Source organism: Numenius arquata, chromosome 15 (assembly GCF_964106895.1).
Source record: "Numenius arquata chromosome 15, bNumArq3.hap1.1, whole genome shotgun sequence".
In the NCBI taxonomy this organism is placed as follows: domain Eukaryota; kingdom Metazoa; phylum Chordata; class Aves; order Charadriiformes; family Scolopacidae; genus Numenius; species Numenius arquata.
The window spans coordinates 2,007,648-2,035,432 of NC_133590.1; the positions used below are offsets into that span (position 1 = coordinate 2,007,648).

General features: G+C 41.0%; 1 protein-coding gene across 1 annotated transcript in view; it reads right to left on the reverse strand.

Annotated features, from left to right (window-relative positions):
- The window catches only part of LOC141472134 (ligand-dependent corepressor), a 61,006-nt gene that overhangs the window by 4,958 nt on the left and 28,263 nt on the right, over positions 1-27,785 (reverse strand). The window contains exons 2-5 of the mRNA XM_074158965.1: positions 19,742-19,807; positions 19,244-19,323; positions 7,961-8,093; positions 1,885-2,172 (exon numbers count right to left, since the gene is read on the reverse strand). Of these exons, the coding sequence (XP_074015066.1) occupies positions 1,885-2,172; positions 7,961-8,093; positions 19,244-19,323; positions 19,742-19,807 (567 nt within the window). The remainder of the gene's footprint in view (positions 1-1,884; positions 2,173-7,960; positions 8,094-19,243; positions 19,324-19,741; positions 19,808-27,785) is intronic.

Below are 27,785 nucleotides of genomic sequence, written 5' to 3' on the forward strand. Positions count from 1 at the left end.
TAAAGCTCTCATTTGACATATGGAGAAAAAAAAAAACCACAATAAACAGTGAACTAGAATTAACTTATGGAAAGCTGTTCCACCCACTGCGTTTGGGAACACACCATAACCCAAACTTAAGCAAGTAGACAATTCAATCTTCCTTTTGAATAACAAGATACGGAGACCGGATCAAGCAGCACCTCCTTTTCAAGGGGCTGCACTAAACTCAGCACAAGCTGGTGCCAGCGGCACTTGCGTCCACGCTTCCTCCGTCAGAAGGGTCACTACGACCTAGAAGTCCCAGAGGGCAGGCAAGGCCAGCCTCAGAGCCCCTGGAGAAGTTTAACAAACTAGCTGGCTTCCCCTCAACCCGCTAGAACAGAAATATAACCAAAAGCACCGCTAGCAGCCTTCCACGACAGCCTCTTCAATCTCTCGTTAACAAGTTTGGCAGAACCTCTTCCCAATTACAATGAAATGTAAATTGGAAAACAAAATAATTACATCAGCAAAGAGATTACTGTGTAAGTTAATATGCACATGTTCTAATTCCATAACAAGTGTTATGAACATTATAAATAATCTTACAGCTTTTTGGTCACATGGTAGCTAAAGAACAGCTCTGTACGTTCTCTCCTTCACCGTACAATCCTCTAATTAAAAACAAGCAGAAACAAAACTGATTCTCTCCTCCTCTCATTCAGCAAGAAGCTACACAATGAGCCCAGTTTAACATTTACAGACACATATGCAAAAGACACCTGTGAAATGCATGAAATTAGTTAGAAATAAATGCCTATCAGCTAAACGTACAGGTCCTCACTTCCAGAAAGACACCACACAACCTCGCGCTGCAGTTCTGGAACCGAAGTGTGGCGACTGCTTTCAACAAGAGCTTTAAGAGCAAGAAGTGGCCAGATGCCCAAGCTGCACATTGTTGGGACACAGAAAATTCACCTTTTTACAAAAGACCTCAGAAACGTTAAGTTCAAAGAATAAAGCGCTACCTACAATTCTGTACTGACTAGCAAAATGCTTTATTTATTTAATTTTTAAAGCATCTTTTCCACTCGAGGATGGGCAGCCTACTCTGTATTTGATAGAATGATTTCAGACACTGACATGTTCCTAAAGAAGGGCAAAGGGGCGGATTTTAATCCTATCAGGAGGATACACTTGTGATAACCTCTATTTAACAGTTTCAGAAAAAAAATTCACGTACTAGAATCACTCACAGAATTTGCTTGTTAAAACCCATTTCTGATAGAAAGCAAGGTTTTCAAATTAAAACAAGCTCTGCAACACTGTTACAAGTCATTCAATCTGTGCTCTGCAAAACAAGTCTATTTTTAAGGTAGAAAAGAGACATTTCTTCCAAACGCATAAAACTGAAAGTTTTGTACAGTTCATGGGTATCATTTCTACAGCCTTCACAAAGCCATTTCTCACAGGCTTTTAAAAGATACTGTTTTCACACTATGACCAGGAAGAAAATAAACCAGTCCTTCAGTCAGACCGTGTACTGATCCTCAGCAAGGAGACAGCATTATGGTTTTTGTGACCACGTGAACTTGTCTTATCAGCAAGCGTACAGTCTATTTTGGCAGACTGTTTCTTGCGGCTCCCAGCAGGAACAGCACGCTTGTCCCCAGAATTTGGAGCAAGTCCTTCCCCTTTGCCCTTCTTCAGAAAAACATCACGCGCGTCTATGGGCCTACATTCCTCCCAAAAGTCTCTTCTCTCCCAGCCACATCTAGCTAGTCATTAGTTTATCGTTAAAACATCCACCGCTTTCCCACTTTACGTTTTATATAAAAGCGCAAACTTCCAATTGTCTGATCGTGCAACGAGAATGCCATTAATGGATTGCCGTAGGATGCAAGACACCGAGAAGAGTCCTACCTTGTTCACTAGGTTCTGACTGAGACTTTCTGACAGTAAGGTCCAGAGGTGAGTCTTGGTCAGCCATGAGAAGTTTGCTGAGCACAGGGTTCTGAGCAGTTGCAGCCGTGGGAGAGGAGGCGACCAGAGATGCTTTCAGCAGGCTTTGGTTCTTTGTGCTATTGGGCTGGCTGGAGTCCTGAGTAGAGCTAGTTTTTGAGGTATATTCAGCAGCAAACTGTCGGATCATTCGCTGCATGATCTCACGGGCCACTAGGGGAATATTGGGGTCAGAGACCCTAGGACTGTCTGTAAATATTAGAGATTTTTTTTTTACTTTAAGGAAAACAGCTTTTATATTAAGTCATTATTTAAAAAAAAAGTCTAGGGAAAAAAAAATGAAAGCCAAAGATAAAATAGTTTCTGCAGAAAATGTACTTTAGTCTTAGAATACCTGAACAAGAAGTACCATTGCTAATTCTGGTATAACCTTCCCAAAATAACAGTTTCCTAAGAGAAATATGCAATCTCATCTTTTGTTTTCAAATAGAGATATATTCAACCAGACCTTTAAGAGGTGTGGAAATAGGAAGGAGAGCTAGATCCACGAAGGAAAGTACCAAGTTCATTCCAAAAGAACTGAACAGGTTATTCAGCGGAAGAATTGAGTGACTTACCTGCAGCTACAGAAGGGGAGAAAGGAGAATAAAGTTGCAGCAGTCCCCCACAAGTTTACTGAGAAATAAAGCCCTATAGTTCTGATTCTTCAAAATAATTCACACAAAGATCAAACGTTCAAGTGTCTTTAATCCCATTCTATCTATTCCTTTTGACATTTCTATCATTATCATCGATGCAACATCAGGGATTACCCAAAGAACTTTCACATATACAAAAAACCCAAGATGTGTCACATGAAAAGTAATTCTATTTCTAGAAGAGCTGCTAAATCTATTAGTAAGAAATGTGAAATGGAACAGATAGACATTCAAGTTTATTTAAAAATCAAACAGTGTATAAATACAAAGGGATTTGGGCAACCCAAAAACATTGGCAAAAAAAAAATAAAAAAAAATCACTGTTTTAGACAGTAGTAAATTATGTAATTAAAGTAGTAATTTATGATGTGAAAGCAAATCTGTAACTCCTAAATCACAGCAGCTCAGTCCTGCCACTTCACCTCAAACACTGATTGTGCTCTCTGCCCCCCCCAAAAAAACCCCACCCAAAAAAAGTCCCCAACCCCAAAACTAAAATTCAAAACAAAACACCACACCATAACCACACACCTCCAGAAATGGCTCAAAAGGTTTGATTTTCTATTTCTGAAGAAACATTCAGAGAAAATTGTGCAGTAGAAGACCAAACAAATCTTTAAAAGCAGCTCTCAAAACAGAACAATAGTAAAATGTTTACTCCCTCTTTAAAAAAAAATTGCCCTGGTTGAAAGGTAATCTATTGCAATTGAGCTATTAGAAGCATTAGCAAAATCTTCTGTGGGACATTTCAGCATTAGATTTGCCTTTTACCACCATTTTGGACAAAATCGCATCAATCCAACAAACCAGCTTTAGCGGATCTGTAAAGGCTGAATGACAGGAAGGTCTGAGCAGAGTTGCCCAGAAACCAGAGAGCAGCAGTACCAGCTACTGTGTTCCTTGATAAAAACTCATATTGAGCTTTATCAAGCCCAAACTGCTTCCTGTTAAGCACAGCCTTCTAAATCTAAGACCTTATATTATATATATATATATAAAATACTATATATACACCATGTATATTCTTATAGGGGTATAATAGCTGTATGATTCCAAGATGTTGATGTCAATAGGTAATCATTTTCTTGTAAAATCTACAGGATGTAGATGATGAAGTGACTAGGTCAGTAGACAAGGGGCGACCTATGGATGTGATCTATCTGGACTTCTGTAAGGCCTTTGACACAGTTCCTCACAACATCCTGCTTGCCAAATTGGAGGGATACGGATTTGATGGGTGGACTGTTCGGTGGATAAGGAATTGGCTGAATGGTCGCACCCAGAGGGTGGTACTCAATGGCTTGAAGTCCAGATGGAGAGCAGTGACAAGTGGTGTCCCTCAAGGGTCCGTGCTGGGATCAGTACTGTTTAACATTTTTATCAAAGACATAGACAGAGGGATTGAGAGCACCATCAGCAAGTTTGCAGATGACATCAAGCTGTGTGGTGTTGTCGATACACCAGAGGGATGGGATGTCATTCAGAGGGACCTGGACAGGCTGGAGAGGTGGGCCCAGATGAACCTCATGAGGTTCAACAAAAGCAAGTGCAGGATTCTGCACCTGGGAAGAAACAATCCTCAGTATAAATACAGACTGGGGGATGAGGTATTAGAAAGCAGCCCTGAGGAAAGGGACTTGGGGGTGCTGATGGACGAGAAGCTGGACATGAGCAGGCAATGTGCTCTCGCAGCCCAGAAGGCCAATCCCATCCTGGGCTGCATCAAAAGAAGTGTTGCCAGCAGATCCAGAGAGGGGATTCTGCCACTTTGCTCTGCTCTGGTGAGACCTCACCTGGAGCACTGTGTGCAGGTCTGGAGCCCTCAATAGAGAAAGGACATGGACCTGATGGAGCGGGTCCAGAGGAGGGCCACCAAAATGATCAGGGGGTTGGAGCACCTCCCCTATGAGGACAGGCTGAGGGAGCTGGGGTTGTTCAGCCTGGAGAAAAGGAGGCTCCGGGGAGACCTCATAGCGGCCTTCCAGTACCTGAGGGGGGGCTACAGGAAGGCTGGGGAGGGTCTGTTTCCAAAGGCCTGCAGTGACAGGACGAGGGGCAATGGTTTTAAGTTGGAGAAGGGGAGATTTAGATTGGATATTAGGAAAAAGTTCTTTACCATGAGGGTGGTGGAACACTGGAACGGGTTGCCCAGGGAGGTGGTTGAGGCCCCTTCCCTTGAGATATTCAAGGTGAAGCTCGACGAGGCCCTGGGCAACCTCGTCTAGTTGGGGGTGTCCCTGCTGACTGCGGGGAGGTCGGACTAGATGACCTTTGGGGGTCCCTTCCGGCCTGGACCAATCTATGAATCTATGTTTTCTTGCTGCCCAGGATGAGACACTAGAGTTTGATGAAGCCACCAAGAGACGAGCCAAACTTAAATTTAGGTACATTGACATTCTCACTTTCTTCCCCAAATGGTCCACAAGGACACAAGCCTGGAGAAGTGTGGAAGATTTTTTCCACTATGGTGACATTTCTTTATCTTCTATTTTCTAACCTCTCTACTATAACCTGCTGAGGGACATGGAAAAGACTCTAGGAAAGCCCAGATGGGCACAAACTGATGGCACGATCACACCAATACCAACTATTCGACATGTGCTTGGAGCACCTACAAGTGGGGCTGGCAGGAATTCAGAGCTCTACGGCACCTGTGTTTTCTGAAGTAGAATCATGCCTTTGCTGTGCATCCATGTGCATACGTACAACTGGGTAATGCTTCCAGCTGAACATAGTTCCAACTTCAGGGAGAAAATATTACATATGCCTACAGCCATGCATCTTTGTAATCTGCAACTTCAAAGAACAGGCAGAGAGTGACTACTGAGAGCTTTCTAGTGCTGCTCAAGATAGGAGACAAAACTCAATTTTCAAGGGTAGTTACCTAGCACGTTAAAGGCCTCTTGTTTAATATAAAGCCCGAATGCTAAGGATTAAAGCTGTTCGAAAGCGAGTGGAAAATATTTGCTAGTGCCTCTGCAGCATCACTTGAAATCAACCAGCTGTTTATTTTGACTCCAGGTGTCTAGGTTGTTGTTTTTGGTTTTTTTTTTAAATAAACTAAAATTAAGACAGAAATTCTCCAAGGAGAAAAATACAGCAAATATTTATCAGCTACAAATAGTCCAGAGCAGTACCTCTGAGCTTTAAAGCTTAATGGCTTTTGTTTAGTTTATCTATCCTGAAATCTTAGAAGGACAGTATCAAACAAAAAAAAGGTATGATTTCATTAAACCATCAAAAGAAGGTTCTATCCTGCCATGAGGTAATGGCCAAGCAGGTACCACCGCTCTGCCTTCACTGGGAAGTATGAATATTAGAAAGAAGCATTACTGAGTCAGTGCCACGGGCACAAAGCAGAGAGAAAGTACATAAGATTAATGGACAATAAACCTGTTCAGAAAGTTTGCTGATCCTGCTAATTACCTTACGTGTGTATTTTAATTACATGAGTTCACGTCCTTGACACGCAACAGGCGTCTGCTCACGGAACATCTGCATTTTCTCTGATCTGCCTGCGCTACAAAATACCAGTCTCAAATGTTACTGGCAGCGAGGATGGAAAGAAAAAAAAAGAAAAAAACCAAAACTGATCGCTGGCGTGAAGCCAGGAGAGCCCCAGCATCTCTGAGCAATGCAGTTCTGCCAGTCTTTGTGTCCTCTGTGGTATGACAGTGCCTGGAGATCTTATGGCAGTGGCGTGGGTTAGAATAACCTTTCAAGCAACCGAAATACAACCAGGCTCGACAATGCATTAAGGATTCAGAACTGCCAGGCTTCTCCCCCTCCCTTATTACTCCTGCCCCAAGCACAGCTTTGCCAGAGGAAGGAAATGAAGAGCATGTTAAAAAAAAAAAAATTCTCAATGATTGTTAAGACACCTGAAGTGTCCTCAACTTCACTCTGTGTATTCATGGACACAGCGTTATACCCCTCGTTAGCACACTGCAATATCTGCCATGAGTTTTCCAACAATTAGGAAAGTATATGTTTCTAATAACACCCGCACCCAGGGCATACATTTAAGCTCAAAGTTAGAGGGATGAAGTCTTTAATAAACAATTTGGAAGTGATGATAGTGCATTTTTTCTCTCACCAGAAAAGTAATACGGAAAAAAAAAAAGTATATTTTCTCTAGATTTGTTTTCTTAAAACCCTTCTGGATTTGAAGAGTGATGGGAAAAATTAAAAAGCAAAAGGAAACATTAACCTTAAAAGAAACAAAACAAAACAAAAAAAAAGACACTGAAAAGGAAGACTTGGAATAAAAGCATTATCTGAACTATCAGTATTAATGCAATAGCTGTCCTTCCTACCATCCTACACGCTTCTATACTTTATGCAATCCATCATAATGTGTAGTTTATATTTATTCATTTGAGTCATTAAAGAAAGGCTAAGATACTGTTATCTACTTAAAACACCTTTAAATATTTTGGTCACTGGGAGGAAGGGCTGAGGACTGGCTACTGCAATTTCTGATTTGTTAAACTGAAGCCTCTCATTGTCCCCCAGCAGACAGGTTGGAATTACTGATTTGGCAGATTTTCTCCCACATGGGTTAGACTGATAAGTACAATGTACTTTCATTCAGGATGCATTTGGAAGCAACCTCTGGATTCACATTTCTCAGATTGGTAGAAAACAGTGAAATGAGTTTTGTGCCTTCCTAAGAGGACAGTTTAACTGACATAACTCTCCAGAAGAGATTTAGAGGATTTTCTAGCATTGAGCTACTGTCATTGTTCTCAGGATATTCTACAGGACTGATTTTCCAACGCTTTTACTGATCACGTTTTGAATTCTCCATATATCCCCCTTAATGCTATTCCAACAATATTTATACTGTGGATTGCTGGGGGTGGGGTGGGCAATCACTACAGACCACAGTGAGAAGACTATCGAGCTTTAAGAAAAACTGCATTAGTACGCATCCCGTTAAAATAAAATATTAAAAAAAATTACCCACCTACGACCACTTGCCTCTTCTTCCAGAGGGGCCCACTCACCTAAACTTTGGTTTCTGCTGGGTAAGAACTAAGTCATTCCTCCCAAAGTGCAACACACCAGTGTTCTCAGAGAGATGTGGTTTAGGGTTCAATATGTTATACTCTCTCCCTCTGTCCCAAGCCCGTGTTGTTGTATTGCCACATTATTTGAGAATCAATTTTTAGTCTTGATAAATATATATATATATCTCAATATGTATCTATAAAGAAGAAAACTGAAAAACACCGAACATACAATGACAACTTGAACGTCAGATCTTTTGATATCTGCATTGCATGCAAAAAGACCAGCGAGAGATATCATTTCCCATCCCCCCAATTAAAACCAACCTTTTCTGTAAAAGACTGCATTGAGGAACTCTTCCGCTTGCCTTTCAAAACGAATGATTTTTGCTTGCTCTTGTCTAAGCAGAGCTTCTTGTCCAGCTTCTGAGGCTGGCTCATCCAGACTGACTAAGTGTTCCTGCAAAGATATTCAATATTTGTAAGATCTTCCTGACTCCAAAACGAATAAAGTTCCTTAGGCATTAAATATTTTACTAAATTCAAAACTTTGTTAGGTATTTAGCACAAAACTGAATCTCTTGAATTTACAACTTGATTTTTGACAGCTCCAGAACATTGTGCTTTGTCCTGTTTTCTTGCTGTAAATGCAGCAGAAGCCTGTAAGGTTTGATAACGTTACGGGAAATGAGAGCCCACTACAAAGAAGAAGATTTAGATATTTTACAACATTCAGCTGCACTTGTTCTTTGGCTATTTTATTTCAAGGAATAACTGTTGGAAGGCAAAACACACAAAGTTCTCTTTACACAGCATTCATGCAAATCGAGCAATAAATGACTACGCATTAGCAACAAACAGGTTCTTTTGTAAAAAGTGAAAAGGCCCAGTAGTAGCTACTTTTAAGTGAAATAAACTTAAGTTAGCTGCTTACAACACCCGCAATGAATTAAAATTCATTCTCTCTCTTACAACTGGAAGCAACCGAGTTATCTCAACAATATTTCAAAACAAGTGTTTTATCTAGGATAATTAAATTGTGAGAGATGCCAGGATAAACCACTCATTTTAAATACAATTCAAGAAACTAGAAGACAATGGTTACAAAAATATGAAATATAAATGCTTGGATTCACCCCCCCCGACACACATCCCCTTTTCTCATTTTTTTCAGTTTAGTGCTTTGGTTCTGCTTGGGAGAACAATCTCTTTTCTGGCCCTCTCCCTCCACTGCTATTTTAAGCTATATTAAAGTTACCTGTATTTACCTACTGCAGGAATGTTCACACAACCACTCTTTGGGTTTAGGGAGTGTTTTGTTTTGTTAACCTTTCCAAAGTCTCAGTTATCATAATATCTAGGCTACATCTGTTTTTTTGGCCTCTACTGTATAAGCTGATTTCAGGTTCATATCCTCATGGGACTAGAAGGGAAGGAAAGAACTGGCAATTCATTTATAATTCACAATAAATGAAAAGAAGAAGTCATTCTTAAGTTTGTGCCATCTCAAACTTCAGGATGTTTAATGGAGCGAGGTTACCTAACCAGCCCACAGTAAATTAACGAATACAGCCATCACATGAACCACGTGCAAAGGGTAATAACACGAAATGCTGTGGACTCTGGCCTGAACAACGTGGGCTCTCACCTCAGATTTGTAATTCCAACAGCTTCCAAAAGTTCTCTCTCAAAAGTAAAGGGAAATATTATCTCAGACAGCATATAGAGACAAAGCAGTGTTTTATGCTAAATAAAAAGGTGAGAAGCACGTGATGGCAGAGGTGACAGGGGAGCATAACAACAAGTTTGCTGTGAAGGTAAGAACCTGCAGAAGTAAAGACCTCACAAAGGGACTGACGCTTTTGTCCATACCAGAGAGATTCCAGGCTTGCTCCTAAACCTGCTGGCTCTCCTAGGAAAAGATTAGTGCCTTTGAGATAGTCTTAATGAACACAAATTTGAACTGATGGGTTAACTATAATAAAAGCGTTCACTCCTGCACCAGGCAGTCCTGTACCAGCAACCAGCAGCAGTGCTCCTGCCACTCACCGGCATCTTATGAACACCCTGAAAATGCGTTGTACTTCTCTGACACTTCAAATACATGAGGTATTTGTACAGAATTCTACAACAAAAATATCTGTGGAGAATAAGCTCAATATTTTTATAAGAGTAACTCTTCAGGTGAGACTTCATAGAACACCCTTGCATCCTCTTTTGGAAACTCTGTTTCTGCATCTGACAAAGTTTGCTGCGGGATCTCTCCCAGTTCCTGACAGTCATTCTGAGTCAAGCTCCATTATCTTTTAGGCATTATCAAGATAATTGCAAATTCAGCTCATCAGTTTGTGTAAAAAGCAGACATTTGTGCAAATTAACTAATAACACAAGTAATCTAGGCATACAGAAGTATTAGAACAGTCACTGGGATAGCGAAGCATTTACAGACAAACTGCTGAAAAGTTTTACTTTAAAAGGAATCTCTGCAAACTGATGCACAGAAATTTGGCTCGCTAAGATCCATTGGAGTTAATTAGCATCCTCTAGCTGAAGTCCCACAAGCCATTGCAAAAACACTTTCTTTGAATTCAAAGGACAAACAGAGAATTCAGAACTGAAGGAAACGTTACCCCTTCAATCTGATCTGACACTCTGCGCTTCGATAGACTCTAGCTCTGGAAGAAGCCTAAAATAAAAATAACCCTTGACCACCACAATGCATTTCAAATCCTCCCAGTAGTTCTTGCAACTAAGACAATAGACAGTAAGTACTAACCTAGCAGCTCCGTGGAAGCAGAGTTCAGCGGCAGCGTGCCTCACCACAAATGAGTGTACTTTACATTACTCATATAAAGCTAATGTATAAAGAGTACAATTTAATCTACCTAGGCCAACCAAAGCTGTACATTTTCTACATAGAGAAGGAATGAAGAAAAAGGGATTAGCAAGGAAAAAAAAAAAAAAAAAAAGTAATTGGGCAGAGAAGAACCTAATGAGGTTCAAGGGCAAATGTAGGGTCCTGCACCTGGGGAGGAAGAATGCCAGGCACCAATATAGGTTAGGGGTGGATCTTCTGGAAAGCAGTTCTGAGGAGAAGGATCTGGGAGTCCTGGTGGATAGCAAACTTTCCACGAGCCAGCAATGTGCCCTTGTCACCAAGAGGACCAATGGAATCCTGGGCTGCACAGGGAAGAGTGTGGCCGTAGGTGGAGGGAGGTCATTCTCCCCCTCTACTCTGCACTGGTGAGGCCACAACTGGAATACTGCGTCCAGTTCTGGGCTCCCCAGTTCAAGAGAGACAGGGAACTACTGGAGAGAGTCCAGCGTAGGGCAACTAAGATGATGGAGGGATTGGAGCATCTCCCTGATGAGGAAAGGCTGAGAGAGCTGGGACTCTTTAGCCTGGAGAAGAGAAGGCTGAGGGGAGACCTTATTAATGCTTCCAAGTCTCTAAAGGGTGGGTTGAAGGAGGATGGAGCCGGACTCTTTCCAGTGGTTCCCAGTGACAGGACGAGGGGCAACGGGCACAAGCTGGAACATGGGAAGTTCCATTCAAATATGAGGAGGAACTTCTTTCGGGTGAGGGTGCCAGAGCCCTGGAACAGGCTGCCCAGGGAGGGTGTGGAGTCCCCTTCTCTGGGGATTTTCAAGACCCACCTGGATGCAGCCCTGAGTGATGTGCTCTGGGCAACCCTGCTTTAGCAGGGGAGTTGGACTAGAGGATCTCCAGAGGTCCCTTCCAACTCTGACAATTCCGGGATTCTGTGAAGTGGTTTACCCTGGTGAACGGCTGAATAAAGGATCATTTGATCTGCATTGAGGAGGAGAGGGGAACAGCAAGGCAATGGCAGCGTTTAGTTCTTACCCATAAACTAAGGAGCGTGCATCTCTTCACATGTGTGATTTTTATCAATGTTCAGGCCAAGACATCAGAACATAAAGAAATACAGTTATATAAAAGAATCAGATTTAGCCTTGTGCATAGAAAAAAAAATTCAGCTATTTTCTGGCATCTGCAGTACAGCACTGACTACATGAGACAAAATACACTGGAGAGGTTTCTGTTTATTGCCTTTTTTATTATTTTTTTTATTAATTGTGTCACAATTATTCCAGCAATCTTTGCAGCTGGTTCACTCCTAGAAGGAAACTTCAGGTTTCCACATTAAACATTTCATTGCTATTCAAAGTCAACTTCGAGAAGTTGGGGGGGAGTCTTTGCTTTGGGGATGTGTTTGGTCGGTTTGGGGTTTTTGTTTGTTTGTTTTTTAAGTTTTTCACCATTTCTTCCCAATAACCATTATTTGGATGCACTATCTTCAGGCTTATCCTCTCACTCCACAGTCCCAAATCACATCAAAGTTTTCAGTACCAACACACGGGTAGCAGGAAGAAAGAAAGCCTATTAATATTTAGATAGCATTGTCACTGGTTACTAATACCTTGGAAAAAAAAAACAACCAGTTACTTTTACGTATTATTTATAACACAGCATTCATTCTATTCCCTTTGTGCTTCTCTTCAGGTGGGAACCACACCCCAAAGCATCCCTGGAATTCTACCAGAGAACATGCAGTACCACTATATTGAACAAGAATGCTTCAGGAAAAGATGAAAAGATACGTGGTGTGGTTTGCACGTGCTCCTAAAGTGTTAAAGCTCTTTCTGTACATTAATTATATAGTTATGCTGTATATCTCAAGTCAAAGACCCTTAGAAATACAGGACTCAGGTTTTCAAAATGCAAGGTCAATGCAGGACCTTGAGAGACCACCTAATCTCGGACAGCCTGGCCTTGTCAGCGCTGGTGCTGGATCCTCACTGAGACCCTCCGTGTAGGTAGATGTTGATCCAGCAATTCCAAATGCTGAACTGCCGGCAGGAAGAGAAAGGTGTGATGGAGGCTGGTTTTGTACAGATACGGCAACAGCGGCTTCACATGTAAGCCACGGGCCACACGCAGATGGAGCGGGAAGCACCTACAAACTAGAATATTATGAGATAATTCTTATGTGCCTTCGTGGAGAAAACGGAGGGAGCACCCACTCGTTCCCACGAGCACCCATGGTTTACCAGCCAACCCATGGACCCTAGGGACACAAACCAGCCTCCCATCCCACCCCAAGGCAAGGTCTGGAACAGAGAGGAAGAAAGGAATGTTTCAGCATCCCTAGGTTGCCTTCTCCAACACTTCACCTTTCTTAAGAGAGCACAGTCTTTTTAACTCTTAGCCAGTGCAAAGGAGAATAATCTACTATTTTCTGTAGATGAGCCTTAGGGACACCAGAGATTTTCTTCATTCCTTCCCCTCCTTCTGCCTTCAAGACCAAGTCGTTCTTGTTGCTTTCATTTCCATGCTATTCAGTTTGTTTATATCTTTCAAAATGCTACACCCAGCTGAGGCTTCACCAGGATTTAGGTAAGAGAAGAAATTTCCTCTCCGGGTATTAAGACAAATGCCTCTCTTGATATAGCCCCAAAAATTGTTCACTACTTTTACAATGCTCTGCCTTGTCAGATATCTGTAACTTGTGACTCGACAAAACAAGTCTGTCTGTCCCATTTCTCAAATTTATCGAGATCATTTTCAATTATGAGCACACCCTTTAAAGCGCCTACAGCTGTTCTCAGCTCGGCATCAACTACAAATTCAGATAGTTTAATTAGTTTTAAGGTGTCCCTCACTCACTGAGCGTACATACTTTTATAGCAAGAAACAGTTTTATTTCTTTATTGAGATGACTGATGTCAGTTTTACCAAATTCAAAACAAATTTAACTTGACTGATGCATAGCTACTGAATACCATTTGTTACCTATAGGGGAGGGGAGGGAAATCAGAGAAAATACAATATGCTTATATTCACATTTGTGCACAAGCAAACCTGTAACCCCACATTACTACTAAACACAGCTGGAGATTATCACAAACAGCTTCTTCAGGTTTTAGCCTCCGTAACAAATTATTTTAAAACCACCCAATGCAAAACTGACAGTCTAAATGCTCGAGGTTTGTTGTTTGTTTTTTTTTTTTTTTTTTTTAAGTGATGAAATCCATTAAAAATGCTTTAGAGCATCTTCCAGCACACTTAGGATCTCTGCACACAGCTTAAACACACTCTCAAGCCATCAAAAATCGTAAGAGTTCCGCAACTTCAACTCATTTTCAGATATTTCCTTTGCCATTTTCAATTATTCTACAAGTTAATGCTTTAAATTACAGTGGTAGCTTCTCTTTGGGAGTATTCAGACACTTACCGCAGTTTACTTCTTATTGTTTATATTCCTCCATAGTGAAAGGACATAAGATTCAAAGGCTGTTATTATGACTAATCATAATCAAGTAATGGCATATTAGCTTTCAGATGTTTGTGTAAAGCAGTTACTCACAAGCTTTTAAAAATATCCAAATCATATCAGAGTAACTTTAAATTTTAAAGTGACTCCTTCCCATGATGTACAACACTTCTTCACAACTGGAAGAATTATTAGAGGTTCTTACGCTGAAGCCCAGGCCCTTCAAAGATGAGACTCAACCTTCTGCCATCAACAGCATGAGACTCCAGAATATGCTCCTAGAAGTCATTTTCTCTCTTGCTATTTTTGTAGCTTAAATATATCTATAAAATAGTTAATGTGCTTAGGAGTATTATCCTTCTTGTTCTGCTCTCACCAACTAATGAGATTAGTTGTGTCGTCCCCCCCCCCTTTTTTTTTTTAATACATATGAATTGCTTCATGTAGCTTTAGACAATAGTGCTTTCTTTTCCAAATCAATATACTCAACTGAATCCTCTTTAAGGATTCTGTTTCCAATTTCCCCTCTTATTACTGGTGCTTTCTTCTGACTTTATCTATCTGCATCTTTTTTAAAAAAAAATAAAATCTTAAACTAGGCTTGAGCTCTAACTATGAGTAAATGACAGTAGAAACTATCTCATTTGATACAAATATTCTACATGAAGCCACAGATCTCTTCTGTAATGATAGCTCTGACAGTTTATTTAATAATCCACATTGAAAAATTAAGAACCATAATTAAAAAGAGATAAGTCAAGTACACTTCAAGTTCAATTTGGCTGAATTGATGGGTCTTCTCTGTACCACAGCCTTTTAGAAGGAAAAGCTTCAGTAAAAAAAAAAAAAAAAAAAAAAGCAAAAAACCAAAACAACCAACCACCTTGCAAACTACACTCTCTTAGATCTTCCTGCAAAGGACAAAGCCCATAAGGAATTGAGAATTACCACATTTGCAGATGATCCCAATGAGAATTCCCTGGGTTCGGTCCCACAGAACCTAATCTACCTCCTCTCACTACGAGCAGGCAGCAGAGCTGCTAAACTTGCCTTTTTTTTTGTCTTTCATACCCATCAACCTACCCATGTATTTCTGCACAGACACCTGCGATAATAATCTGGTAGCAGCTCCTTAGGTAACTAGTCATTCTTTGTGATCACACCACACCGAAACAATTGACTATTCTGCTTTATACAATGGAAGGGAAAAAAAATTATCTAGTTTCTAAAAGCTCTACATTACCACACACAACCCCTTGGATTTGGGAAAAAAAAAAAAAAAAATGTCTGGGAGGTTTTAGCTCCCTGCTTTGTCTGTATTTCATTATCCCTTTCAAATGAAGACAATTAAGTCCATTTCTCTATCAAAAACTGTCTTGTATTTTGACTGCCAAAAAATCCATGCATTTTCTGAAGATTTGCAAGCAGAACTACTGCTACAAATAAATTAATCTTTTCAGAATACTTCAGCAGATGGTTCTCCATCCTTTGAAGAATGCATGTAATTGAATCTGATTGCTTGTAAAAGCAAGAACCAACATCACTGAAATGGGTGGGAGAGCAAGCAGGTTTTTTCTCCCTTAAACAGCTCCGCCAATAAACTCATTTCAACTTCCAATTTTCATCCTCTAGTCCAGAACTCAATACTCCTTGAGCACAACTACTGATCTCTCAAGGCACAGGGAATTCTTAAGGGCAAATGAAATCCAGAGAAAAAACCCTGAAGATTTTTATTGGTTTTGAACTTGTCACATCAGGTACCTACATGTCACTCAAAGGTGAAAATCAAGTATAGTGATTAATTATTCCACTAATCCAAAAGGAGGTACTGGTGGAGATGTACTCATTGGAAAAAGGCCAGCTGCAGCCACACACTGTTGTAATACGTGGTTTGTGGCTATCTTGCTCACAGGTCCATCAATCACATCCTTTCTAATTCTGTAACTCACCAGTGTACAAGAACAAACCCAAGGCATCCCAGAAACTGCCCTGTTCTTTTCTGAAGAAGAGGATGCACATCAACAATAAGGAAAAAAAAAAAAAAGCAGAATAGAGGATGTGGCACAGAAAGCACAACTGCTGCCACATCATGGACAAGAACAGACAAGTTTTAGCAGCTACAGAAGACTGAGCCTCCAGCTCCCTAAAAAGGAGTTAAAGATATCAGTACAGATGTTGAATGGAAGAGATTTCCAACAAAGTCATACCGTTTCTAATTTAGCTCAGTCCATCAGCTGAAGACTGTCCATCATTTGACTAAATACCAAATGAAGTTACCAAGTTTTGTAACAATTAAGTCCTTGATGTTTTAATTCAAACTATGATGTTGTTAAATCCACACTTTCTGAATGCTCCCATGGAAGAGTCATTAAACTCTGTATCGCAAACTAACGACGTTAGCAACGGCCAGCAGTGCAGCAATCTGGTGTATCTACAAAGGAAAGGAAGCACTCCCATCTTGTCGTCTCTCTTAGTTGACATACAAGAACTCACTAGGTCTAAAAGGAACCATATCCTTCCCTCAAAACCAAAACAACAACAAAAAAACGACCAAAAAAAAAAACCCCTCCCAAAACCCAACAGAACAGATAAAGAAGCTGGGGAGCAGGAAGAATAAAAAAAAGCCAAACCACAAAACCACCATAATCCCAAGAAAAAACTCCTACATACACCAAAGAAGCCCCATGCCACGCGTGAGGAGAATCACTAGGACTAAGAGAGAAGCCACAAGTCTGATTTGAATGGGCTGGTTCACCCTCCTTCCCCGCTCCCCCGAACAGCCAGGGATCCCTGGCCACACAGCAAACAAGCGTGCACACAGAGCTCTTTGCTGTCCTTCTTTAACTATTAGCTGTAAGAAAAATGGTTTAAAACAGGTATTTTGGCTACTGAAATGTAAAGGGACAGAAATTGCTTGGGTTTTATTTATAAAAATTATTCTACCCAAGCCCATAGTGGCTGACTGACACTAGCACAGCCTTTAATTCCCATTTCTCTCCAGCCTGCTCAGAGCTTATAACCTTCCCCTTCACTTGGTGCCTTTGCCTAACGATGCTGCATGGCTCCACTGCATCCTGTGTCAATCTGTACACAATCCTAAAACCTCCTTAGACCCCTGATGCCAAAACACCCCAGAACACATCGGGGGTGACCACATCTGCATCTCTTCTTTCACCCATTTAGAATTCACCACGCAGTACAAGAGGAAACCATGAGGAACCTTCACGTAAATGATACCTACCACTAGTGTAAGGAATACGTCACCAGTTTTTCAGTGATACTCACAATCATGGGCTACGCTTTACTATGTTCAACTAGAAAGAAAAAGTCCAGCAAAGCACATGAAAATATAAATAGTGGTATCTCAGCTTCTGAATAATGGCTGCGTAGAAGCTTGAAAAGGACAAGACAACCATGCCGAACCAGCACGGTATATGGTGGACATTTCTGTTCTTAGTTTTTGTCTCCGCGCTTGTTCAGAAGCGTGGCCAGCAGGTCGTGGGAGGTGATTCTACCCCTCTACTCTGCTCTCGTGAGACCCCATCTGGAGTACTGTGTCCAGCTCTGGAGTCCTCAGCACAGGAAGGACATGGAGCTGTTGGAACGGGTCCAGCAGAGGGCCACAAAAATGCTCCGAGGGCTGGAGCACCTCTGCTGTGAGGACAGGCTGAGAGAGCTGGGGGTGTTCAGCCTGGAGAAGAGAAGGCTCCAGGGAGACCTTATAACAGCCTTCCAGTACCTGAAGGGGCTACGGGAGAGATGGGGAGGGACTCTTGATCAGGGAGTGGAGCCATAGGACGAGGGGTAATGGTCTTAAAATGAAAGAGGGGAGATTTAGATTAGATACTAGAAAGAAATTCTTTGCTGTGAGGGTGGTGAGACCCTGGCCCAGGTTGCCCAGAGAAGCTGTGGCTGCCCCATCCCTGGAGGGGTTCAAGGCCAGGCTGGATGGGGCTTTGAGCAACCTGGTCTGGTGGGAGGTGTCCCTGCCCAGGGCAGGGGGGTTGGAACTCAATGATCTTTAAGGTCCCTTCCAACTCTGACCATTCTATGATTCACCTAACAATCACTGATTTTCAGCAGCTGTATTTTAGTTACTGGGGGCCTATGAGGACGATTGAGATGTAAACCATCTTTTTGAAGATCTACCCATACACTGTTAGATACCCTCAGACTATGATCAGTCTCTGACCGCACCACAGAATTAATTCCTGAATCAATTCAATGGCTTAACCAGAACCGTGCTAAACATCGAATTTTGTCTTTTTATGAGATGACATAAGTCAAACAAGACAGAACTGCTTACATACAGCTTACCTGCTGTCAGTCTCAAGGAAAGAATTATGCCTCACATCTATTCTAAATGCAAGCATTCCTAACCCTCCTCCCCACGCCTTAACAGAAACTGGAATATCAAAACAAGCATGAACTGGCAACACGGCAAGTATCAGTGTAAACAAGGTACTTCCTTTATGAACAAGCCACACAACCATACGTTAGCTGCTGCAGAGGGAAGGGTGCTTTTGTTTCATTTCTAAGTTGACAGAGATCCACTCTGCATGTTATTTTACACTGTGCAGGAAGAAGTAGTAGTTGAGAGTTCCAGCAAGTGAAGTCTTGCCAAGACAGATGAGCCTTCCTTCCTATGCTATAGAACAATCATCATTCCAACACATGGGCCGAGCAGCAATCTCATATAGCATGGCAGCCTTTGTTTCATATAGAGCTATAATCTCATTAAGAAAACAAACCGCAAGTTTATCACGTTGGCAAAGCTGACTTGTCCACGTTTAGGCTCTGACTTCGTCATAAAGAAGCAAAGTGCAAAAATCTACCATCCATATGAGCCCTTTAATAAAAGGATACGGCCCACGGGGAAAGAGATTCCAAGATATGGAACAAGACTCCAGGTTGTTAAAATGCACCACATTTCCATCCTGAAGATAAGCCCAGCATCCGACTGTAGGAAACACGCACAAGCCAAAGTCCGGCCCCATTGGGAAGGGTTACATGATCCCAACAAGACCCCTTACAAAGAACTCAAAAAAAACCCCAAACAAACAAAAAAACCACCAAACAGAAAGAGCCACTACCCAGAAAAATAATCTGCATCACATCCTACAAAGAAAAAGTTACAGAGAAGCAGCAAGTCTCTTCATTAACTTGTATTATTTTAATTCAGAAAGCCTTTTTCCAAGGGAGGGGAAACGGGTAGGAGGTTGCAGATTTTCTATGTTCTGTTAACTCAGAGCAGCAAACTCCCTCCCTTTGTCCCTCCCCTACAACTACTAGCTTCACACATCTGCATTGTTACCTTCACTTTTTCTCTTCTCAGGCAGCAGAAAAGACAATTTTCATCAAAAGACCAATCAGAAACACCTTCAGGCTCACAGTCTGTAAATCAGAGGAATAGCAAATTACTTCATATTCATAAACCGTGACACAACTGGAGCCAAAAGAGAAATGCCAAATTAAATACCTGTTTCACAACATTCTTGCCTGCATTCTGAGGATGCAGGCTGCATTTCGGCCATTTTTTCTAAATCCCCAGCTTACCAAACTGTACACATTTTATCTATGCACAACAAATCTGTTTTTCCGAGCACTGCCAAATACACTCCCAGCTACATAAAGATGAACGCACACTCATTAGTAATTTTAGCCAATATGAAACTAACTGTGAGCACTGCCTGGGGGAGGGGGAAAAAAAAAGCACAAATCACCACGGTAACACACATTTTCTAGAGGCAGAGCTGGGGTTGCTTCTGTCATTAGAAATGCAGAACAAGATACAAACATAGAGATTGAATACCTTTAAACAAACTGAGATCTTTTAATAATCCAGGTCCAAACAGGCCTTCTAGAATACTTTCAAACCCTAAAAGCAAATAAAAGAATTGTTAGCTTTCTAGATTAAGTACGTCACTACAAGAATATTCACAATACAGCAGTTCTATATTTATCTGTTCCAAGAACAGAGCTCAACGTGTTTTCTCTAAGTATTACAAGATGCATGGGTCAATTGTGATGAGTGAACTACCGACAAATCGCAGCACGATCTAGAGTCCATCGACTCCTGCACTTTTGTGAACAGCCAGGTGAAAAACAAAGAACCTTACCACATCGAAATAAACAATTTCAAAAAGAAAATAGGAAGTTGTAGGTTCTACAACACGAGCAGGTAATTTCTATACGAAAAAAAAACCCAACTCTCGCTTAAGCCTCCGAACTGAAATAAGGTACATTTTCTCAATTAAAAAAAAAAAAAAAATACATCCTTCTGTTTGAGTGGCATTCAGTTACTTTTCTGAATTTCAGAAAACGTTAGAACCAGCGTTTCTTGAAGAGTTACAGGTTTGAGGAGAGAAAATTCGAAGGAAAGGGATTCAGCAGTGCCATGCCACTAAAGAACCAAATTCCAGTCACAGGTCCACATCTAAGATATACAGTCTGATTTACTTCAACGCCATGATTTATGCCTCACTTAAAAGAAATCTAACCAATTTTAGTTTATTCCAAAAGAGGAAAAACCTTTACTGAAATTACTGCCATTATTTGAAAATGTTAAATCAATATTACACTAAACCCCTGCTGGCAGTAAAATCTACAGAGCTATTAACTACCCAACAGTGTGAGAAGCCAGGTTAGCAGAGTGAATATGAAAAGTACAAAGACTACTTTGAGGAGGACAGACAAATTCCACCTGCTTATAAAAATGCATTCCCAATACGACCATAAAACTCAAGACTACAACTTACTGCATTTCCCCCCCCCCCCTTAATACTTTTGCTTTGTAGGTTTAGTAACGGTTTGCATTTAACTAGGGACGGCTTCTCCTACTTGCCTGAATCTTTGAGAGGCAGAAGAAGAAATGAAAAAAACCAAACCAAAACAAACCACAAAAAACAATTTAAGACACAAAAATACAGTTATAAATTTACAGAAACTTGCATGGGTGAATTGGGGACAGATAAACTACCTGAAATAGACCTTTTAAGAAGCCAATCGAAATCTAGGTGATCGTATGCTATGAAGGAAATCAGGTATTACATTCCAAAAGAGCAGTAATTCTAAAATAACTCTGACTATACACATATCTAACATCAAAGTTATCTTACGGACAGCAGTCTTCAAGAGGAAAGGACAAGCAGCGTTAAAGCCCTTTGGGTGTCAGCGGGAGCGCCAATGCAGTAACATCTTTAGATATCAGATGCAGGACCTTACAGAATTTGCAGAGGCTGCAACACAACTTAAACGGCCAAAGCATCGCCAGGGCAAAGCATCAGCCTTGACCTAATGCCCAGCACAGGCTGATGCTAAAAATCTAATCTCAGAAAGCACTGCGTGGAGAACAACAACAAAAAAAAAACAAAAAAAAAGGTGAAAAGAGTGACGGTGAAACAACAGTCAAGAGTAAAGAGAAATAGGGGAGAGATCAGAAAACAAGGTGGAAGAGGAAAAACTGGAAAAATATCCCATTGAACAGCACCTTGTCAGGCAGAGAAGTAGCACTGCCTCCAAAAAAAGCCAATTCAGGCTTCAGGAAGTGGCAGGAACAGTGGGAAAGGGCCGACCAACCTGACCTAGAAGAAAAATAGGAAAATCAGGGTATTGACCCACAGGCTTATAACGCTGACTCTTTTACGGGTAGTGACTCCTCAGAATTTGTATCTGAAATGTAAGGAAACGAGCTGACCAATCTCACTGTCTTTTTGTTTAAAAGGAATATATTATCTCTATATATAAATATAAAAGTCAGAAGAGCTCAGAAATTTTACTCAAACTCACCGCTCTTAAAATAGCGACTGCCAATGACTCATGCCCCCCGGTTTGCCGTGCATGCAATTGCACACTGAAGTCCCTGCCAAGTTTTACAGCTTGGATATTGTACAATCATAGTTTGCTAGCCCACTGTTCTCAGGGATGCTAATGCCACTCGGGTTTTTATTAATATTAAATATTGGATTTAGCAGTTGCATAGCAACAGCAGAACATCTTATGTGCAACGCTTGACATTAAAAAAGGCAAATAAGGGAAGTATGAATGTATTCAAAAATTATACTAAGGACTGGCAAAACTGCCATGAAGCTAAGCCCTGTTCCCCCCCCAATGCAAAGTGCAATGCAGTAAAACCAGTCTAAGCCCTGCCATGTAATATTCAGTCATTCAGGACTCCAAAAGAGCAACTGTGTACAGTTAATCATGCATAATACATTGAAAACAAAAATCTTGAAAAAGGAGCTGCCTACTTTTTATAGTATTTTTTCTCTCCATTGTCACTGCTCTTAGAAGCTCGAAAAGAACATTTCTTTTCCCACCGATTGTCCTTTTCCATTTGGCAGATGATATTTTCCTGCATTTCAAATGGAACAGAAATTAACATGGCTGCCTCCGCTAAATTCCCGTTTCTATATTTTCATCATCTGTATTTCAGCGTCTGACAGTTCCCAGCAGCTGAAGAGCAGGGCCAGTGGAAAAGTTGCCAGAACAGAATTAGAAGAGAGGAAAAGGGATAAAGAACCCAGGATTTTAGAGCTTTCTCTTAGATATGTCCCTCACAACCAAAGCAGCCACACATTTAACCCTTACAATTTTAACGGTGACCTATACAAGGACAATGTCTTTTGGGTGTTAGGGTAAGAATTTAGAAGAAAAAGTTGGTTTGGTTTTTTTTAAAAAATTGAACATTTACGCAGCGTAAAACATCTTTATCTCAGAAGGCTCTCCAGTAAGTGAAGAATTAGAAACAAACAAGCAAAAAATCCCAGAAAGAACAAAGAAAACCCTCAGTACTGGAGCAAGGGTGGAATAACTTTTTAAATTCCGAGATTGTTACACACTTATTACTGTTTCACAACTGCTAGCTCTAAAAGTAAAGCAGTATTTGAGAAACAATATTCTCTAAAATGCCCTCTGACAAAAATCAGAATACGAATGTGCCATTTTTATCCTAAGAGTAACAAGCACAAAAATTAAAACTAAAAAAACCAAACCCAACCAAACTCACAGCAGTTGACTCTGCAGTTTTCAGCAAGGTCAAACTTCACTAGTTTTGTCTCCACACCTAAACGGTTTTAATTTCATCTTTTCTGGCATTTCTCCTTATGTAACCAAATATTTTATGTCATAAATTTAAACTGTAATTATAATTTGTTGGTTAACAATTTAAGACAACAGTTCAACACAACAGTTTAACTTCTAGCTTGGCAAAAAAAAGAAAATAAAATAAAAAAATCCAGTTAGATCCTTGTATCATCTTTTGCCTTAAAACTGAGAGCACTTGTAATGATTAAAGTAGCCACCAGACTCCTTGAGATAGCACCATTAGAGAAGTTGATAGCCCAAGAGGACTTTACCGGCTGATCTCTACCAATGTGGATTAGCCAATGACACATTCTCCCCTTTAAAAAACAGGAAGGCAAGATCTTCCGAAGGAGATCGGGATGCATTTCGGGACTGTCACTGACACAGAGCCCAGCATTTCAAACAATGCCTTTTTCTCCACGACAGGACAGCTCAAACATACTCTGTAATACTCGCTACGTAATTCAGCCCCACGCACGTACCTAGTCAAAGCAGTAAAGCTTGTACCACTAACTAGAACTCAAATCATTTTGAGGGTAGTAAATAAAAGAAAGGTTACAACCCATCTTTACTATTACATAAATTGTTAAAGTACTCCAAAAAAAAAAAAAAAAAAATCAACATAGCAAGGGCCCTGAAAGGGGAAAATAAAACCCAACAAACATAGGTATCAACTCTTCAGCCCTCACCTGTGAGTATCAATTTTATCTGTGAACATCAATTTGTGAGCTAGATCTCAAGAGACTAAGTCAGTATTAGCCGAGGCAGTAGTTAAGCAGTAGATATTGTAGACTGATTGCAATAGAAAAATAAGACAACTGATTCATCAACATTTATCTATAAGAAATAATCAGCTTAATACATAGGAATTTGCACTTTAAAAGGACAACTTCAAAAAGCTGGAAATTGAGTCAACTCAATTAAGACAATAGTTGCCCACATCTTCCGTTTAAATTTCTTAACTATTTAAGAATTTTGTACTAGAAACCCTCAGAATAATATCATGAGGGAAAAAAAATCTGACCTATTAAAAATGAATCAAAACAAAACCCCAACAAAAGCCCAAAAAACCCCAAACCACAAGGCAACTAAGAGTGAAAGCCCAAAAAGGAGAGAAGAGGTTGGAAGAGGGCAGGGGGGATTCAGAGCAGAGAACACGAACAAACGTTACAGGGGTCAGAGCAGAGCGCCAGCTTTAAAGTAAGCAAAGAAAACTAAAAAGAAGATACATATGCATATTACCTAAAAATAAGGATATGGTGGTATATTAACAACCATTCAATAGAACGGCGTATGATCATTCAACAAAATCTATATCAAGGTGATGTTATTTAACATTTTTAAGTTAACAGTCTTAAAATGCTATGGAGGGGATTGATTTTTTTTTTTTTTTTCTTGTGGGAGTTATTCAAAGAATGTTTGCAGCAGTGTTTAATTCCAGAAAGTCTTGGGATATTGAGAAAGTTCAAATTGGCTGGAAAGAAAGAAAAAAAAAAAAAAATCAAAACATTAAGAAGGGTTAAGTACTGGGGTCTCAACTTGGTAAAGGTTTTCAAAAACAAGAGACAGCTCAGAGGACTGAGGAATTACCAGCAAAACCACTGTCAGTCAACATGGGCTTACAAAGAAATTATCTTATTTAATTTGACTTTTATAAAACTAATAATTTTATTAATAACATTAACAGGCTTGATACAGTGGTTTTAGACTTATTTTGGGCTGGCACAACACATTTTGACTAAAACTAGCCACAAGAAAAAAATTAAAAAGAAAAAAAAAAAAGAAAAATTAAAACAAACAAACCAACAAAAAAAAAAATCAGCCAAATACATATAAAACAGATTAAAAAAAAAATAAAAAAAAAAATCAATCAACTGACTGCTCTTTGAATGCCGGTGTCAACGGGAAACCACCACTAGTGAGGTCCATCAGGTGTTGGTTCTTGGCCCTACGCCATTTAACATTTTAGCGAGTGACTTGCACGAAAGCAGTCACTTAAATTTGCAGGAGATACAAAGACAGGAAGAACAGTAAATAACAAAAGGCCCTGGTCACAGAAGCTGCTTACCAAAGCAAACGCAATTAAACGCTACTTCGAAAGGGAGGCGGCGGAGGAGAACGGAGAAAGCCACAAAACACACATCCAGGAACAGGAAAATCAGCTTCTCGAAGCCATAAGCAGACCCAGCAGCTGAAACTGGAACCTGATCAAACTCAGCCAGACATAAGACACTCTTTAATTTTACAAGGGTCCAATTGAAAACACAAGACACTTCAGGACCAGATCGATGCTTTCCCTTGCCTAGGATTCTGGAGGTGTTATTTAGGGAAGCGTGGGCTGGCCGCAAAGATCTATTCCCCTTGTATCCTCCCCAGCACTTGAATTCATCACGTTAGGAGTCTCATTAACTAGTAGGAAGCGAGAGCCGCCACCACCACCACATCAGGTTTTTATTGGATTTCTCATGCCTAGATTTTCTGGTCAAGATTGGATATATTTATCCCCAGCTATGGGATTTGAAGCAGGAATTAATTCAGAAAAATCCTACAGTCTATGTGCAACGTGGGAATTCCGTCTCTTTCAGGACAGAAATCTATTAAACTTGAATGTTTCAGTCACAGGCATCTTAATAGAAAAGCAAGACCAAGCAACAAGGGAGGAGGAAAAAAAAGTCACAGGACAGTTATTAATATACCTCAAGTCTCAGGACATGCATACAATTATAAGTTGTGAATATCCTTTTATTCATGCCACAAAGTAAAAGAACCTCCCGTCCACCTATGATGAGATCTCGTTATCTGAATGCAGCACAATTAAGTGCTCCAACTACGAGTTAAACCAACTTTGTCTTAGCTTCGTGGCGAATAAAGAATGAAAAAAAGCCATGCACCTTCAGTAATTTTTCAAAGTTCATCCTTCCACATTCTTGTTAGTGAAAGGGGCTGCTCAGGGACTTCCTGCAAGACATCCCTGCTCCAGGGACAGCAGACGCTTTAGTAAATCCAAGAACTTTCCAGGGACCCTAAATATCAATAACCCTGTTCTGTAAGAGCAATACAGACACATGCGCACAGAGGAACTATGGATGTTAAGATACGTACTGTTTAAAAGAACAGGTATAATCAAGTCCTATATAGCAATATGTAGCTCCTCTATAGCTTTTTTCACTGGAACACCTTGTGTTCCCAAGACAAGATACGTGGTATCACCTGCTGAGGTCTCTAAACAGGTCCTTGGAGCTCAAGAGAAAAAGAATCCTTTGGTCTCAGGCTAATGCTTTATTCACTGTAGAACAGCGTGTCCAGTAGAAAAGTTTCGTTTGAAGCAATCAAGAAGCCAACAAAGTACACACTCTGTCAAACAGCCATTTCACTGTTACAGTAACTTGCAGCAATAAGCTGAGAAATCAAAAAAGGGACAAAAAAACCCCCTACCACAGCAGCAGACAAGTACTGTTGATAGAAGCACCTCTGCCCATCCATCCTGCAAGACTTCATTAAAATTCCACTACTGGTCTGTAATTCTAATAACAAAGCAGCTGCCGCAGGCCATCCTCACTCTTCTCTCCGAGCATTCCTCTCAACCAAACAATTCCTTTCCCTCCAAAAATCAAGTCTAAGCAGATTTGCTCTGATGGACTATCAAATTTGCAGCAAGGCATTTAAAAGTTAACGAACTAAGTGTGACAGAAAAAAAAACAGCTACGTATCTGAACTACAGCGCTGCAATGCACACACAAGAGCTCTGCCAAATCCTCTGAAAGAGGGAAGACCTCTCCCCTCTCCAGGGGAGAACCCAGAGGCAAAGAAAGCAAGTTAGTGGGCTGTTTTGCAGTGCGAGAAACGGTACCAGGTCTCCCCATTCTATGTCAGCACTCTAACCAACAGGTTCTCTCCCTGATTACACCGGTGCCACCATACAGTGAGACCTGGACAGGCTGGAGAGCTGGGCAGAGAGGAACCTGATGAAATTCAACACAGGCAAGTGTAGGGTGCTGCACCTGAGGAGGAATAACCCCATGGACCAGCACAGGTTGGGGGCTCACCTGCTGGAGAGCAGCTCTGAGGAGAAAGACCCAGGAGTCCTGGTGGACAACAGGATGCCCACAAGCCAGCAATGTGCCCTTGTGGCCAAGAAGGCCAATGGCATCCTGGAGTGCATCAAGAAGAGTGTGACCAGCAGGTGGACGGAGGTCATCCTCCCCCTCTGCTCTGCCCTGGGGAGGCCCCATCTGGAGCACTGGGTCCAGTTCTGGGCTCCCCAGTCCCAGAAGGACAGGGAACTGCTGGAGAGGGTACAGCAGAGGGCTACAGAGATGATGAGGGGCCTGGAGCATCTCTCTGATGAGAAAAGGCTGAGGGACTTGGGTCTTTTTAGTCTGGAGAAGAGAAGACTGAGGGGGGATCTGATCAACACCTATAAATACTTCAAGGGTGGGTGTCAGGAGGATGGGGCCAGTCTTTTTTCAGTGGTGCCCAGGGACAGGACAAGAGGCCACAGGCACAAACTGGAACATAAGAAGTTCCATCTAAACATGAGGAGGAATTTCTTTCCTTTGAGGGTGGCAGAGCCCTGGAAGAGGCTGCCCAGAGAGGTGGTGGAGTTCCTGTGCAACCTACTCTGGGTTGCTTTGGTCTTGCTTTGGCAAGGGCGGTTGGACTAGATGATCTCCAGAGGTCCCTTCCAACCCCATATCATTCTGTGAAAAGTCACCCCCCAAAAAACCAGAAGTGCCAAGTTATAAAGCTTGTTGCCAGAGTACAGTGTAGAG